At 37.1% G+C, this 13,845-nt stretch overlaps 1 protein-coding gene across 22 annotated transcripts in view; it reads left to right on the top strand.

The window, feature by feature from the left end:
- LOC100118566 (coiled-coil domain-containing protein AGAP005037) overlaps nt 1–13,845 on the top strand; it is a 1,551,999-nt gene that overhangs the window by 1,328,277 nt on the left and 209,877 nt on the right. For 9 of the 22 annotated variants that reach the window (XM_031920997.2, XM_032601339.1, XM_031920999.2 and 6 more), the window contains one exon: nt 132–1,638. The exons of 3 other annotated variants lie outside the window; for them this stretch is intronic. In XM_031920997.2, coding sequence (XP_031776857.1) covers nt 132–1,385 — 1,254 coding nt within the window. In that variant the 3' untranslated portion in view covers nt 1,386–1,638. Of the gene's footprint in view, nt 1–131; nt 1,639–13,845 lie in introns of those variants that run through there. 10 more of the 22 variants (XR_004345131.1, XR_004226356.2, XR_004345133.1 and 7 more) reach the window with 4 other exon arrangements.

Below are 13,845 nucleotides of genomic sequence, written 5' to 3'. Positions count from 1 at the left end.
TAATATGATTTAGTAATTTCATAACTATAATAGAAGGTGTATTATCTTTTACGTTTTAGTTTTACTAATGAAATCTGTTTCTAGCTATAACTTTTTTTTGTCTTGTTCTATCTCATTATGATTGGGAACAGCAGACAACTACCCCAGTGCCAGCGGACCGCTTTGCTTTGGACTCAACGCTCATCTCTGGGGGAAGCCACGAGTCTACCGAATCATCACACTGCACCAGCAGCCATTCCCAACGTCCGGAGAACGCACTCGACGCTTTGCTAGACGAATTACAGACTTTCAGCCGGCCAACATCTTCACTCTCCCAGGTATCGTGCACTTCGATGCAGCAACAAATCATAACATTACATTTAGCAGAAATTGGTCGCCCCGAAAGTGATACCTTCACTAAATTTGGAGGATCTACTGGCCGAACGCCCACTATTGCGGAAATCGGAAGAAAAGGCAGTATAGATTCATCCTGCCTACTGCAACCCAATGTAAATCAATCAGGTACACTGCTTCGTCTTCACTCATATCCCTCAAGCTCAGACACTGATACTTATCCACCAGTTGGTCTCAAATTTACTACTACTACGGGCCAAGAAGAGGAAACAGAGCATGAAACCAACAGCCAGTTACTGACGAAACCTCCCGTCCCTGAGCGTAATGCTGAATTACTGCAAATGGTAAGTGTACGACGTATACCTCCACCTCCACCACCACGTACCAGCTCAAGATCACCTTTGGCCAGCCCAACAAGTCCACAGCTACCACCGCGGAACCCTTGCGTAGTTGGACTTCCAGCTACGACGCTGAGGCGAATTCAAGCACCACCGCTTATTAAAGCCTTTTCTGAAAACAATTACAAGCTACCAGTAGATTTTCATTGTCCTGAACCTAACAACATCATCTCAGCAAGTAACTCAAGCTCATTTGAAAGTGTTAATTCCCAGGAGGGCCTACAAATAAAAAAAGAGCGCCAAGAACAACTAGATCAGCGTCACCAGGAACTACTGCGCAAACAGAAGGCACTACAGGAACAATACACAAGGCTACAGCAACTTCAACGCAATGCTTCAGGTTGCTCGGCCAGTGTTCCACCATCTTCACCAGACTTATTAAAGAAAACAGGCTCAGAAAGTAACCTGCTAGCTAAGATGGGGTTAGGCTTAAGCACGGCTACGACCTCGGGCTCCCTGACAAGCTTGAGCAATGCTCAACCTATTAGTCAGTCGATACTTTTATTACCACGAGATAGCAGCCGCATCACAGAAATAGGCAGCGTAATGACCAACACAGAGGCAGCTGCTCTTCTTATCACCAACTCAAATGGCAACGACGGTACAAGTAGTGTCACGACCACTAGCAAGGTCTACGAAACAGATATTCTGTGACTAAAAACATGTCTGGCGCAGTTACTTCCGTTCAAATATTGCAATAATTTCGTCGTACTTCTGCCATATTTTCATGAACTTAAATTCTATTTTACTCGTTTTTAAATGTGTTACGCCCTTGCTTATCCAGAACATAGCTCACATGCATGAAAGCTGAAACAGTTTACCGGATATTAAACATGATAAAGCTCGATATCTGAATTTACAAGAAATTCTACAACTTTGATGAAATTAGGAAATATATATATTAGAACCACCCATATATATATATATATATATATATATATATATATATATATATATATATATATATATATATATATATATATATATATGAGATAGTAGAATATTGCGCAACAATTTAAAAAATCAAGGAATCCAACATTTTAAATCTAAAAAATCAACGATTTTTCGGTGATTTGTAGTTAAAAGAAGCCAAACGAATCCAAAGTAAAATCTGATTCAAATGTATGATTGTTTATATAATGTAACTAATTTAAGTGCTCATGATTATTGAACTTGTAACAGTAAAATGGAAAAGCTGGAAAATCCTAAGTTTTTGATGTTTAACTTCATGCAAATAACAGTTATTACTTACTGTATCATTGAGAATAAGCCGGATAAATGCATGAGTCTAATTTTAAACTGACAGATGTATTGTATGTGCCAATCTTTGTCCTACAGAAAGTTCCTTTGGTCCAGACAAAATTTTCTTTTAGCAGACCTATTAAATCTATGTTTAAGAGTTTGTTAGTTTTCAAAATAAAATTTTTACGTTTTGTCGTCCATTTTCTCTGCCGTGGCGTATTTAAAAAAATCATAAAAGCTAGATGCTTCAATGAAAGGTTATGAGCGATTGAAATAGTATAATTAAAACTGTAGATCCACGACTTTCCAAAGTTTAAGTTCTTTGACTGATTTCTTTCCATCATTTTAATCGACAGTTACTCTGCACCAAATCATGCGGTTTTGAATATTTTTTTTTTTAATCGCCTTTGACTCTGACTCTTGTTGAGCATTTCACTTCCTCCTAAAATAGTTTTCGTTTCAATTTAGCAATACACCATATTTTTTTCAACAAAAGGATTAAAAACCTTTTTTATGCCTAAAAATCGAAATTACACAGTTGAAGTCGTCCACGACGCCCTTATAAATAAAAAATAAAAATAAAATCTTGGTACATTATAATCTGTTTCTTTAAACTTTTTATAAACGTATGAAAATTTCCAATTTTCTCTGACTTATAGATTAAAAATTAGTCCTACGCTTTGTTCGTGTTGGAAAATATGCTCCAACTTTGAAGTGCAAAGTTATGATCCTTGCTTTGTGAATTAGGCGGCCGAAGGTTTTATGTATCTAACTCTTGCCGCGTCACACACTGTAACCACGTGTTCAAACCACCTGAAGATTATAATTTATGAATCATCATGTCATTTTTTACGAAATCAGAGAGAGAGAGAGAAAATTATAGAGAACTGCGAACAGAGGTATATGGGCCTAGAATAGAAAATTAATAAAAAATGAAGGGAGAACTGAAAATAATGAAGAGTAAAGTAAAAGAAGAAGGAAAAGAAAGAAAAAGAAACAGAAAGCAATGGAGGGAGGCGTGGAAGAGGGACGAAGAAAACAGGAAAGCAGATAAAATGGATTGGGATGGGAAGGTAGAAGAAGAAAGAAAACAGAGAAAAGAGGAACTAAAAGAGATTCTAGAGGAGAATAAAAAACTTGAAAGAAGGGAAGAGAAATGTAGAAGCAGAGAAGCACAAATAGGGGAGATTGAGGGAAACGGAACAGAAGCCAAAGCGGGAAAAGATAGAAAACAGATAAAAGAATTAGAATGGAGAATTGAGGAGGGAGAAAGAGATAGAAAGAAGAACAACACAATGATTTCAGGTTGGTAGAATGAGCAGTGGGAAAAAAAACGGCGGAAATTTGGTTAAAAAGCAGATTAGGGATAGAGACAACATTAAGGAGGACGTAGATACAGAAAGGGAGAATTCGCAGGATAGGAGCGGAATGTAGTAACTGGGAGAAAAAAAGGGCTAATAATGAGAGAAAAATCAAAGCTATAAGGAACAGACATATTCATAAACCATGGCCTAACATGGAAGGACGGAGAAACAAAGAGAAACTAAGTGAATACGCGGCAAAAGAAAGAAAATTGGGCAAAAAAATCAAGATAGGTTACAACAAGCTATAGATAGAAGGAGTAGAAAACAATATAGTAAAAAGGGATTATGAGCTTTTTTGAAGAAAAAAGAGGACGGAAGACGGAGAGAAAAGGAGATCGGAAGGGCATAAGGATAATTAGTTGGAATGTTGCAGGAATAGAGGGATTAGAGGAGAGGGCATGGGCTTACTTAAGAGGGTTTGGTGTAATATGTCTACAGGAAACGTGGCTAGAAGACAAAGAGAGAAAATTCTGGGGAAAAAACTAGGAGGATTTGAAGTCAGAAAGAAGAAAATAAAATGGATAGAAGAAAATACAAATGAGTTCATAGGAGCAAGAATAAGAAGATGGAGGGATGCATGGTAGATAGGAACGGTATACATAAGAGAGAAAAAACAGGACAACTTTAAGGAAATATAAGAGATGATGGAGAAGGCCAGAGGAGAGAAGGTAATATGGTGGGAAAACATGAATGCGAGAACAAGATGTAAAGAAGGTGGAATAGATGAAAAAGTAATCAGTGAGACGAGGGAATCAAGAGACGAAAAAATAAATAGAAAAGGGGAGAAATTACTAGAAAAAATAAGAGAGGTAGGACTCAGCATGATGAACGGAAACACAGAAGGAGACGAAGCAGGTGAATACAGATATATAGAAGTGTCAGGATGTTCAGTGATAGACTACGTAATAGCCAACGAGGAAGAGTAAAGAGGGGTGAGTTAAATAAATATTAATTACAGGTTAGAATCAGATCATAACGTAGTTAGGATAGAGACGGGTATAACGAACTGGGAAAAGAAGAAAGAGTACGAAAAAAGAAAAGACAGGGCAGTATAAACGGAAAAATCAATAGAACAATTCCGGAAAGAACTGAAAAAGGGAGAAGTAGCAAAGGAATGGTCAGAGCTGATACGAAAACTAGAGAAAGCAATCAAAAAGAAAAAGGGAAACGGCAAGAGTGTAAAGAAAAATACGTGGTGAGACGAGGAATGCAGAAACAAAAAAAAACAGAGGTGAGCAAGCTGGGTAAAGCTATAAAATAAGGAACCGGAAGAAAAGAGTACGTCAAAGCAAAAAGAGGATGTGGAATTTTAGTCGAAAAGAAAAATAAGGCAAAAATGCAAAAGAAGGAATAAAAGAATAAGATGTAGCAATGCGATAAAAATTGAAGAATGGATATAACATATCAAAGAACAGCTAAGGAAGGAAGAAGAGAGAGAGAGGAAGGGACTACCAAACATGGGACAGAGGACGTTGGAGAGAGTACAGGAGAAAAAGAGCATACAATAAGGAAAAGAAAAAAGGGAAAGGCGCCAGGTGCATGGAGAGGAACAGGTTATAGGAGAACTGAGATTTTGGATAGCATATGGAAAGGGGAAAACGTACCAGCGGAATGGAAAACGGGGCTGATAATTACAGAGGAATAACTCTTATGGACACAGGTTACAAATTATACACAGAAATAATAAGGGAAAAAATGGAAAGGGAACTAGAAGAAAAAGAGATGCTAGATGATAGACGGGCTTCAGAAAAGGAGAGGTACAGCGGACGCGATTTACGTTTTATGCAAAGCAATAGAAATGAAATTAGAAGGGAGGGTTAAATAAGAAGGAAGGTAAAGTGTACGCGTTTTTTGCGGACATGAGAGCGGCTTTTGAAAAGAGTTATATAGAGGGACAAGGAGCGAAATTAAGGTAGGGAAAGATAAGATAGGTGGGTTTAAGCTGCACACAGGGGTTAGGCAAGGGTGCCGGCTAAGCCCGACGATTTTGAAAGTAGCGATAGCAGAAACGGAAAAGGAACTAAGCAAGGTGCAGGAAGGAGGGATAGTACTAAAAAGAAAAAAGTCTGGTCGATTTCATACGTGGATGATGTAGTGATGATAGCGAACAGTCTAACTGGATTAAAGCAGATGCTAAGGAAATTTAAAAAAATAATAGAACGAAAAGGTTTAGAATTAAACACGGAACAATGGAAGATAATGGTGTTTAAAATCGGCGGACGGAAAAAGAAGGTGGATAGACTTTGTTGGGAAGATAAGAAGATAGAGGTAGTACAAAATTTCGAATATCTAGGGTACATGTTAAAAGAAAACGGGAAAGAAGAGGCTCAAATTGGCTGGGAAAAAAACTATTCAGGCATAACTAGGACGAGGTTGTTTGGTACAATGATAAAAAGTGTAATGGAATATGGTGCAGAGGTGTGGGGATATAAAGGTAAGGAAGAACTTAAGAAGATACAAAGAAAGGGGGGTAAAGAAAGGGTATTGAAGCTGGACAGAACCATACCGGAATACGTACTGCATTTGGAGACGAAGAGGTGAAAACTCGATACAAGAACAAGGAGAAGAGCCATGAAATTTGAGGTCAAACTAAGTAAGGAAAAAGAAGGTACCTTGTGGAAAGAATGCTGAAGAACCCTGGAAAAAGAAGAAGAAGAAAAAGAAAGTGGAAGTTGAAGGAGGAAAAAAATGAGAGAAGAGGAATTCAATAAAAGAGGCTAGGCACTATCAGAATATCACAAAAGGCTGAAAGAAGGAGAGCAGGTGTGGGTGGAGATGGAAAGGTAGAGGAGGACATACAGTGGCAGCAGTGGGAAAGTGAAATAGAGACGCTCGAACACATATTCGTGAAGTGTAGTAGTACAGGCAAAAAAGACTGAAAAAACATTTTGAATAGTGAAAGAAAAAACTTGGCGAAATTATACAGGGTCATATAAATGACAGAGGAGAAAAAGAAACGAGAATAAGTCTAAAAAAAACGCAAAGAAGAGAAAAAGCAAACAAAAGAACAAAAAGAGCAATCGAAAGGAACATTGGCAAAAGGGAAGAAGAGAAAAAATCAGGAATAAGTAAAAAGGAGCGAAAGTAGAAATTAGACAAAGGAACGAAAACTGTAAGGGACTTTTCGCGAGCAGGGAAGTCAAGAGGAACGGTCAGAAAAGCAAAAGTAACTAGCGAAAAGCTGAAAACGAAATATGTGGAAAGAGGAACAGAGACAGGGAGGAAGGAATCGGAATCGAGCAGAATAGAAAAATACGAGGTGCAGCACGATAGAAAAGAGGTTAGTTGAAGCAAAACAGTTACAAAAAGAAGAAGTATAAATTAAAAAGGGGAAGATGTCGTTCGGAGCAAGGAAAAAGGAAAGAGAGATAAGGGAATTAAAGGACAAAGTAAAAGGTTGAAAGATCAAGGCAAGATTCGAGAGAAAAAAAAGATAGGCACAGGAGAGAAAAATGCAGTAGGTAGGAGAGAATGTAGAAATGATATAGTGGAAGATAAAAAGTATGCAGAGAAAAATGGAGATAAGAGAGTCGAGTCGAGTCGAGTGTGGCCGTGATCAGGTCATGTCCGTTGATGAAAGGAGTGTCAGTCTTCCAGTGTGAGAGCAGGCGATCCTGCTCATCAATCAAGCATAGGTCAAGCCAGGTATCAGAGTCCTGTCTGTGATGGGTTGCACCATATGGTACAGAAATAAGGGAGTTCTCATCAATGAAAGCCCTGATGAAATTTGCGTCTTCAGATGAGGAAAGCTGATCAGCATTGAAATCTCCCATGATGACCTTCGTGGAGTAGTTGTGCATATGCATTGTTAGGTGTTCGATGAAGTTAGATCCCTGGATAAAGGGTGAGTGAGGAGGACGATACACAACTCCCACGAAGATATTCCCTTAGATGTGATTTCACAAAAAAGATACTCTGGCTTACCCGGCTTGCTCGACCATTCGCCGTCAGATGACGAGATAACGCTAACAGTCAGTGAATGATGAATGTAGAGGGCCACACCTCCACCGTTCCTGTTTCTGTCCCGTCTGTACAAAGTGTAATCATCCAGTGAAGGGATGGATAGTATCTTGTCACTCAGCCAGGTCTCAGCTACAGCCACTACGTGAAAGGGGGGACGAGTGGACAAAAAGAACCTGATCATCTCAATGTGACCCATAAGGGAGTTCGCATTGAAATGACAGACCCTAAGACCCTCAGATAGAGACACCTTGGAGGCAGATGTCGATGAGATGAATGATTTAGATGGTGGTTTTGGCGGGATGATAGGTGTGTGTCTTAGTGTGTGAGAGAGTGAGAGAGAGAAAGAGAGAGAGAGAGAGAGAGAGAGAGAGAGAGAGAGAGAGAGAGAAATGTAAAAAACGTCCTTCCTCTTCATTGCTAGAAGGTCAATAGGCGGCATGCCTGCTATGATACAGACCGCTCTGTCCGTTACGTAAGGTAAGCCGATGCGACTCCCTTACGAAAATAACCGGCACACCACGAACCTACACAGCTTTTTACAAACATTATTGTATGCCAACATGTAGGTAATGTGCAGGATTGTGTGTAATGTTTATAACAGTCTGTAGGTGTACTAGTTGATAGTTTAGCAGGATGACATGCAAAAAACATCAGCGTTCAAACAGCGTCAAAATTTCCTGCAGATATTTAAGCATGTAGGTTTTCTTTAGGATTTTATGTATAATGTTTTGTGCATGTCATTTTGCTGAACTATCAACTAGTCTACCCACAGACTATCATGTACATTATCTTACACATAATCCTGCACATTACCTGTATGTAAGCATACAGCAATGTTAGTAAAAAGTTCTGTAGGTTTGTGTGCGGGTTGTTTTCGTAAGGGTTCTTAGTGCACTTATCCTGTACACTGTCGATACATATTGTGCATAACTTATCACCAACCTGGCATCCACCCATATAAGGGCGCCGTATAAAATAATCGATGTGATAACACTGGGTAGAAGCAGAGATTAGAGGAGAGATTGCCGATGAGCATGGGCGAAAGCGTGCCGTGCGATATGCAGTCGTAAGCTAGCGCCGCCCTGCGGTTTTCGCTCCGAACTATACGCATCTAGAAGCAGCGGAGGAGAAGTAGGGGCGGCCGTACGCAACTAGCTTCCCCACCAGCAGCAGCGGCGAAGAGGGAAGTAGAGAGTACACAATCACATCGCGGCGCGGTAGAGCATAGAGGAGAAATAACATAAGCGGCGGTAACTGTCAAGGATTTGGGCTTACGCGGTGAATATGATTCATAAACAATGATATATTTATAAACAATCACCGATAAAAGTAGATAGGCTATAGGCATACCAAAACATAGGCATACTAAAACACCCCCTCTCCTCTCAGAGTGTTTTGGTACCCGATGGAAGAGGAGGGATCCCCTCTCTCTCGCCAAGATACTAAAACACTCTCTCTCCTCTCAGAGTGTTTTAGTACCCGATGAGAGAGTGGGGATAATTTTTCCTCTCTCTCTCTATTATGTTTTGAAATGCCTATAACGTTCTCTACTTTTTTTTTTAATTTTTTTTTTATTTATTTTATTTTACTTTACAGTTTATGCTGATAGAACAATTTCATGAGTTTGACGTTGTGCAATGCACAGGTCATCTTGTAGCTTGGATTATGATTTGTGCATACTGTGACACACGTAAAAGATGGTTTTGACGGATAGCCATACTGTTCAATATTGTAAACAGGAATTTTGAATCGTTGAAGCCATTTCTGTTTTAATGCACCCATGACAACAATTTTTGATGCATCATGCAAAGCGTCACGAAGCAAGTTTCCGATTTGAGAGTAGTCATGTCCATCCGTTTTCCAACTGATGCCATGATAATTATGTTTGAGCCATTTGTTTTCCCTTTGCATTTTGTCTGAGAGTTTTTTCCATGAGAAGGGATTTTTGAATGTTAGAACAATAGGATCTGCACTATTTTCCTTGAGAGATATGATTGCTAATTCCTTTAGAATATAATTTTCTTCGGTTTGCTTGAAACCAGTAATGTCTACTGCATACTCCATTTTCCGGTACAGCTTAGACGAGCTTCTTGACATCTCCACTAATAGGATTGTACTGAACGATGCGATCGTGTAAGATCAGACAGTAGGCTGAAGTGTTAGCAGGAAAATCTTTTATACCCTCAAACTCCAGACGTACATCGACAGGAGCGCTCTTCAGAGATTCGTTTTGTCGTGAACAGTCAATAACTACGAGTGGTGCAAAGTTGAGAAACGAAGACTTTGTCAGCAGCGGTTGCGGATCTCTTACATAGTAGGATTTTTGAAAATTAGCGTACATATCATAGAGAATGGCAAACTGATTTTTAGCTATGTCGAGATTCATATTGTTGTATGGATAATATTGTGAATTCAAGAAAAGTTTCACATTACTCAACTCACAATGGTCAACTCGACTGGCGTTTGCAGTTCTCAATGATTTTCTCTTTGTTTGCAGTCCAAGAATCACAAAACGAGGTTTTTCCAATTGATTTGATGTTTTCACTGTCCAGACGTGTTTAGTAGTGCTTGGGAGAAGAGGATATTCAAATAACTCCCAAGAACGGAAACACATGGAGATAGGATTATCTTTATCAATGAAATTCAATAGCTGAATTTTTTGTTTATCAGATGCAACAACATATGGCATCAACCACTCTATCTTTGATACTTTTACTTCGTAATCTTCATAAGTAGTTACACCAGATGCTACAGCGCCTTCCTGGATTATTACGTTCAAGTCGCTTCTCGATCTTGTGAGAATGAGCTCATGCTTTATATTAACTATTATCTTTTTATAGTCTTCTGCAAAACTCAAGATCATAATCAGTGGAATCGCAACGTCAAAATTTCCTTTGTCATCTACGACCGATTTGATATCGTCTTAAATACCAAGCCAGCCCGCATTCTCCAGCATATCGTTCTGATTTATGTTAAATGAAATCAATCCTTTCATAACACTGCTCAGACCAACATTTTTACTTTTATCTATCTCCACAGCATTAATCTCATAACGAATTTCATCAAACTGATGACAAATGGCATTGTTGACAAATTTAGTTTTAGCAAGTGCTGCTGATACACCTTTTACTTGCAATTTTCTACATATATGGATAGAGCTGCGAGATGGTAAGAGACATAGTTTCATAAATAATCCCATTCCAGTTTTATAGGGCTTAAGATGAAGAACTTTGCCTAAAGCAATAGCTTCCATGGTCTTATTATGCCTCTTACTTTCTTCATAATTTTTCTGCGCAGCTTTAGCATCATTAACTGCTTTAGCTATTCCAGCAGCACCTCCTGCTAGAGCACCGCCGGCACTTACAAGGAAAGGTACCCAACCCGAACTCACCGATTTTGATGATTTTCATATATGTTGTAGAACATAAAAAAATAAGAGACACGTATTTTCTTTTATCGGCTAATTTTCACTTTTAAGGGGTAAAAACCTCCCCTAAAGTTAACCCCCAAAAAGCGTTTTTGTTTTAAATATCTCGGCTTAAAATTAATATTTTTCAATGAAACAAATTGGAGGTTACTTCTTACAAAAAGAGCAAGTATTTCATGGTGATTTGAAGAGTAAGAGTAGCATCCCCTATTTTTTAGGGGTTGAAAACATATATTTTTTGGCATAATTTTATAATAAAAATGTTTAAACCGACTAAAAAAAATTGGAAAAAATGTTGAAACATCCTTAATAACAAAATTTAGTTGACGTCTTTCGGTGTTTTCATAAATATTACCCCTAAGGGGGTAAACCACCCCTAACACAAAATAACTGTAAATATGTAATTCAATACATAATATTTCGTAGAAAGTTTGTATATAGAGGTTTTCGAGGTCGCTGATTACAAATCTGTTATCAGATTTTGAAAATTCAAAATGGCGGAACCAATAGGACGGAAATATCGAAAAAAAATTTTATATAATAAAAAAGTTTTAAACGACTAAAAAAATTGGAAAAAATTTGTAAACATCTATAATAAACAAATTAAGTTTTTCGATTTTTTCATAGATACTACCCTTTAGGGGGTAAACCACCCCTAACACAAAATAACTATAAGTATACTTCAATCCATAATATTTTGTAGAAGGTTTGTATATAAGGGTTTTCGAGATCGCTCTTTGCAAGTCTGATATCAGATTTTGAAAATTCAAAATGGCGGAACCAATGTGGTGGACGAAAATGTCGAAAAAAAATTTTAACTTTCACAAAAACTTGTTATAAATGTGTTATCTTCGTAGCCTGTACATGTGAACTAAAGAGCCTTAAACCCTAAACCCCTAAAGAACAAATAGGCTAAATGGTTGTGCTTTTTAACCAAACCACCTCAAATTCCTAAATTTGTAAACAAGAAAATTCTGTGTGTGAAGCAGTTTTATAATTTCCGTAGAAATTGTTATCAGAATGTTATTGAAATTCCTTTATTGTAAATTCAACTTATAATGTATTTTTGTTTATAATATTAGAGTATAATAATAATCTACAATCTTTTATCTTTTGCCATAGTGCATTTTTTGTATTGAGCATAAAATATATTATTTTACGATGTTTTTACAATAATGGTAGTTCTCATAAAAGTGTTTAAAGCACAATGCTTTTTTGCACCAACCACATCGTACAATTGCAATGTTTGTGCACCCTTCTATTTCACAATGTGTTGCACAAGACTTTCCAAAACTGAAATCTATAGGATTATCAAATTTATCTGGTTTTTCATTGACGTAACCGCTTTTATACCAGGAATATTTAAACAAATCTATATATCTCGGTGAAGACAGTTGGTTGTGAACCAATAATTGAAGTTTAATTATATTATTTCTCACATGTAAATTCATATCATGATCCATTAACATTACATTATCAGAAAATGTTCGGAAAAAGTTTTTCCAAATACGGAATCCATAGACATCAAGTGGTTGTATTTTTCCTGTGGTTCCAGTTGGAATTTTTTTATGTTAATAATTTTATTTTGTGGCATTGTTTCTTCTATAACTTTGTCACAATGACCACTCCAAGAATCAAGTAATAGTATTGAGTGATGGCCTACATAGGGATAAAATATTTTTTCCAACCAGATTTTGAAGTGATCTGCAATTAAACGACTTACTAATTAACTGATCAACGATATTACAATGTAAAAATTGTTATTAGTTCCCTTACTTGTTGTTAATTTTCCAGATTTGGATGCTTCCACGTACACGTTGTCTGGTCTTAATATGTTTTGTTCTACAATAGGGCCAAACTTGCCACTTGGTTCCTTTAAAACAAGAAATAGCGGTGACAACAGTTGTCCAGTAGCTGATATTAGTGGCTGTATAGTATAACTATGCGTTGTTGCTGAAATTGACTGTACCAGACATTGCACTTGCTTTTCTCCTTCTACTGCTAATGTTCTTCCAGAATGCATTTCTAGCTGAAATCCGCTCTGATCTGTATTATACAAATTTTCGAGTCCAATCCTTGGTATACACGATTTAACGTCATCGATAAATGCTTCAGCTTTAGCCGTAAGTTCTGCACTACTTTCTAGTGTTTTTCTTGTTATGAACTTATTTATTTTCCTAGAAACTATTCGGTGTGCTTGCTTAAATTTGAGTAACCAATGTTTAGAAGCTTTGAATCTAATATCATCAAAACCAATTTCTTTTTTAGCTTGTAAGGCCCATCGAATTATATCTTCATCATGGATAATTGAACCACTGTCGAGAGCTGCTTGAAAAATATCCAGGGTATACTGACAAATTTGTGCTACTTTTTCTCTATACGTGCCACCTTTATTAATTGAATGAGCCCAACGACGTAGCTGACTAATAGATGATACTTTTTTGAATCTGTTTTGCACTGTTTTGAGACTTAAATTTTGCTTCGTTTTGCTACTTCTCCAAAATTCTACAGCTCTTTTTTTGTATTCAAAATCTAGTTCTTCATTATCTGCTGTACATTGATTTGTTGGTGCTATATCCGGATCAGGAAAATGATGTTGCACTTCATCTTCAATTATTTCCACATTATGGTCTTTATACTCTTCTTGAAAATCCAAAGAGTCATCAGTAATCATTTCTACATCGTTGAAATCATGTGTTGCATCTATTAAAATTTCTTTTATTTTTTCGGCCAACTCTGTTTCGTGATAATTCGTGACACTATCTGGTATGTTTAACGCTTGAAAGTATGCTAATAATAAGTTTAGAACGTTTAACGGATTAATTTTCATTTTTCAATCTAAAATGAAAACAAGCGGTAAAATTTATACAAGCTGTGTTTTTGCGTGTAAGGCACGACTGCTACATTTCTACCAGAATAAAACGAGTGAATGTAAATTGAATCAAATCATTAATTTATGCATTGGAGAAGAATTCTCGTTCCACTTTGTGATGTTCGGAATACTCTATTTTTGGTTTTATTCAACTTTTATTCACTTTGAAATTGAATAATGTAAATCTATATAAAATCACTAAAGAAAATTTTCTACAACTGTATGATACCACTGACAAACAAAAAG

The sequence above is a fragment of the Nasonia vitripennis genome, assembly GCF_009193385.2.
Source record: "Nasonia vitripennis strain AsymCx chromosome 1 unlocalized genomic scaffold, Nvit_psr_1.1 chr1_random0005, whole genome shotgun sequence".
Taxonomy (NCBI): Eukaryota; Metazoa; Arthropoda; class Insecta; order Hymenoptera; family Pteromalidae; genus Nasonia; species Nasonia vitripennis.
This window is presented reverse-complemented; position numbering and strand designations above follow the sequence as displayed.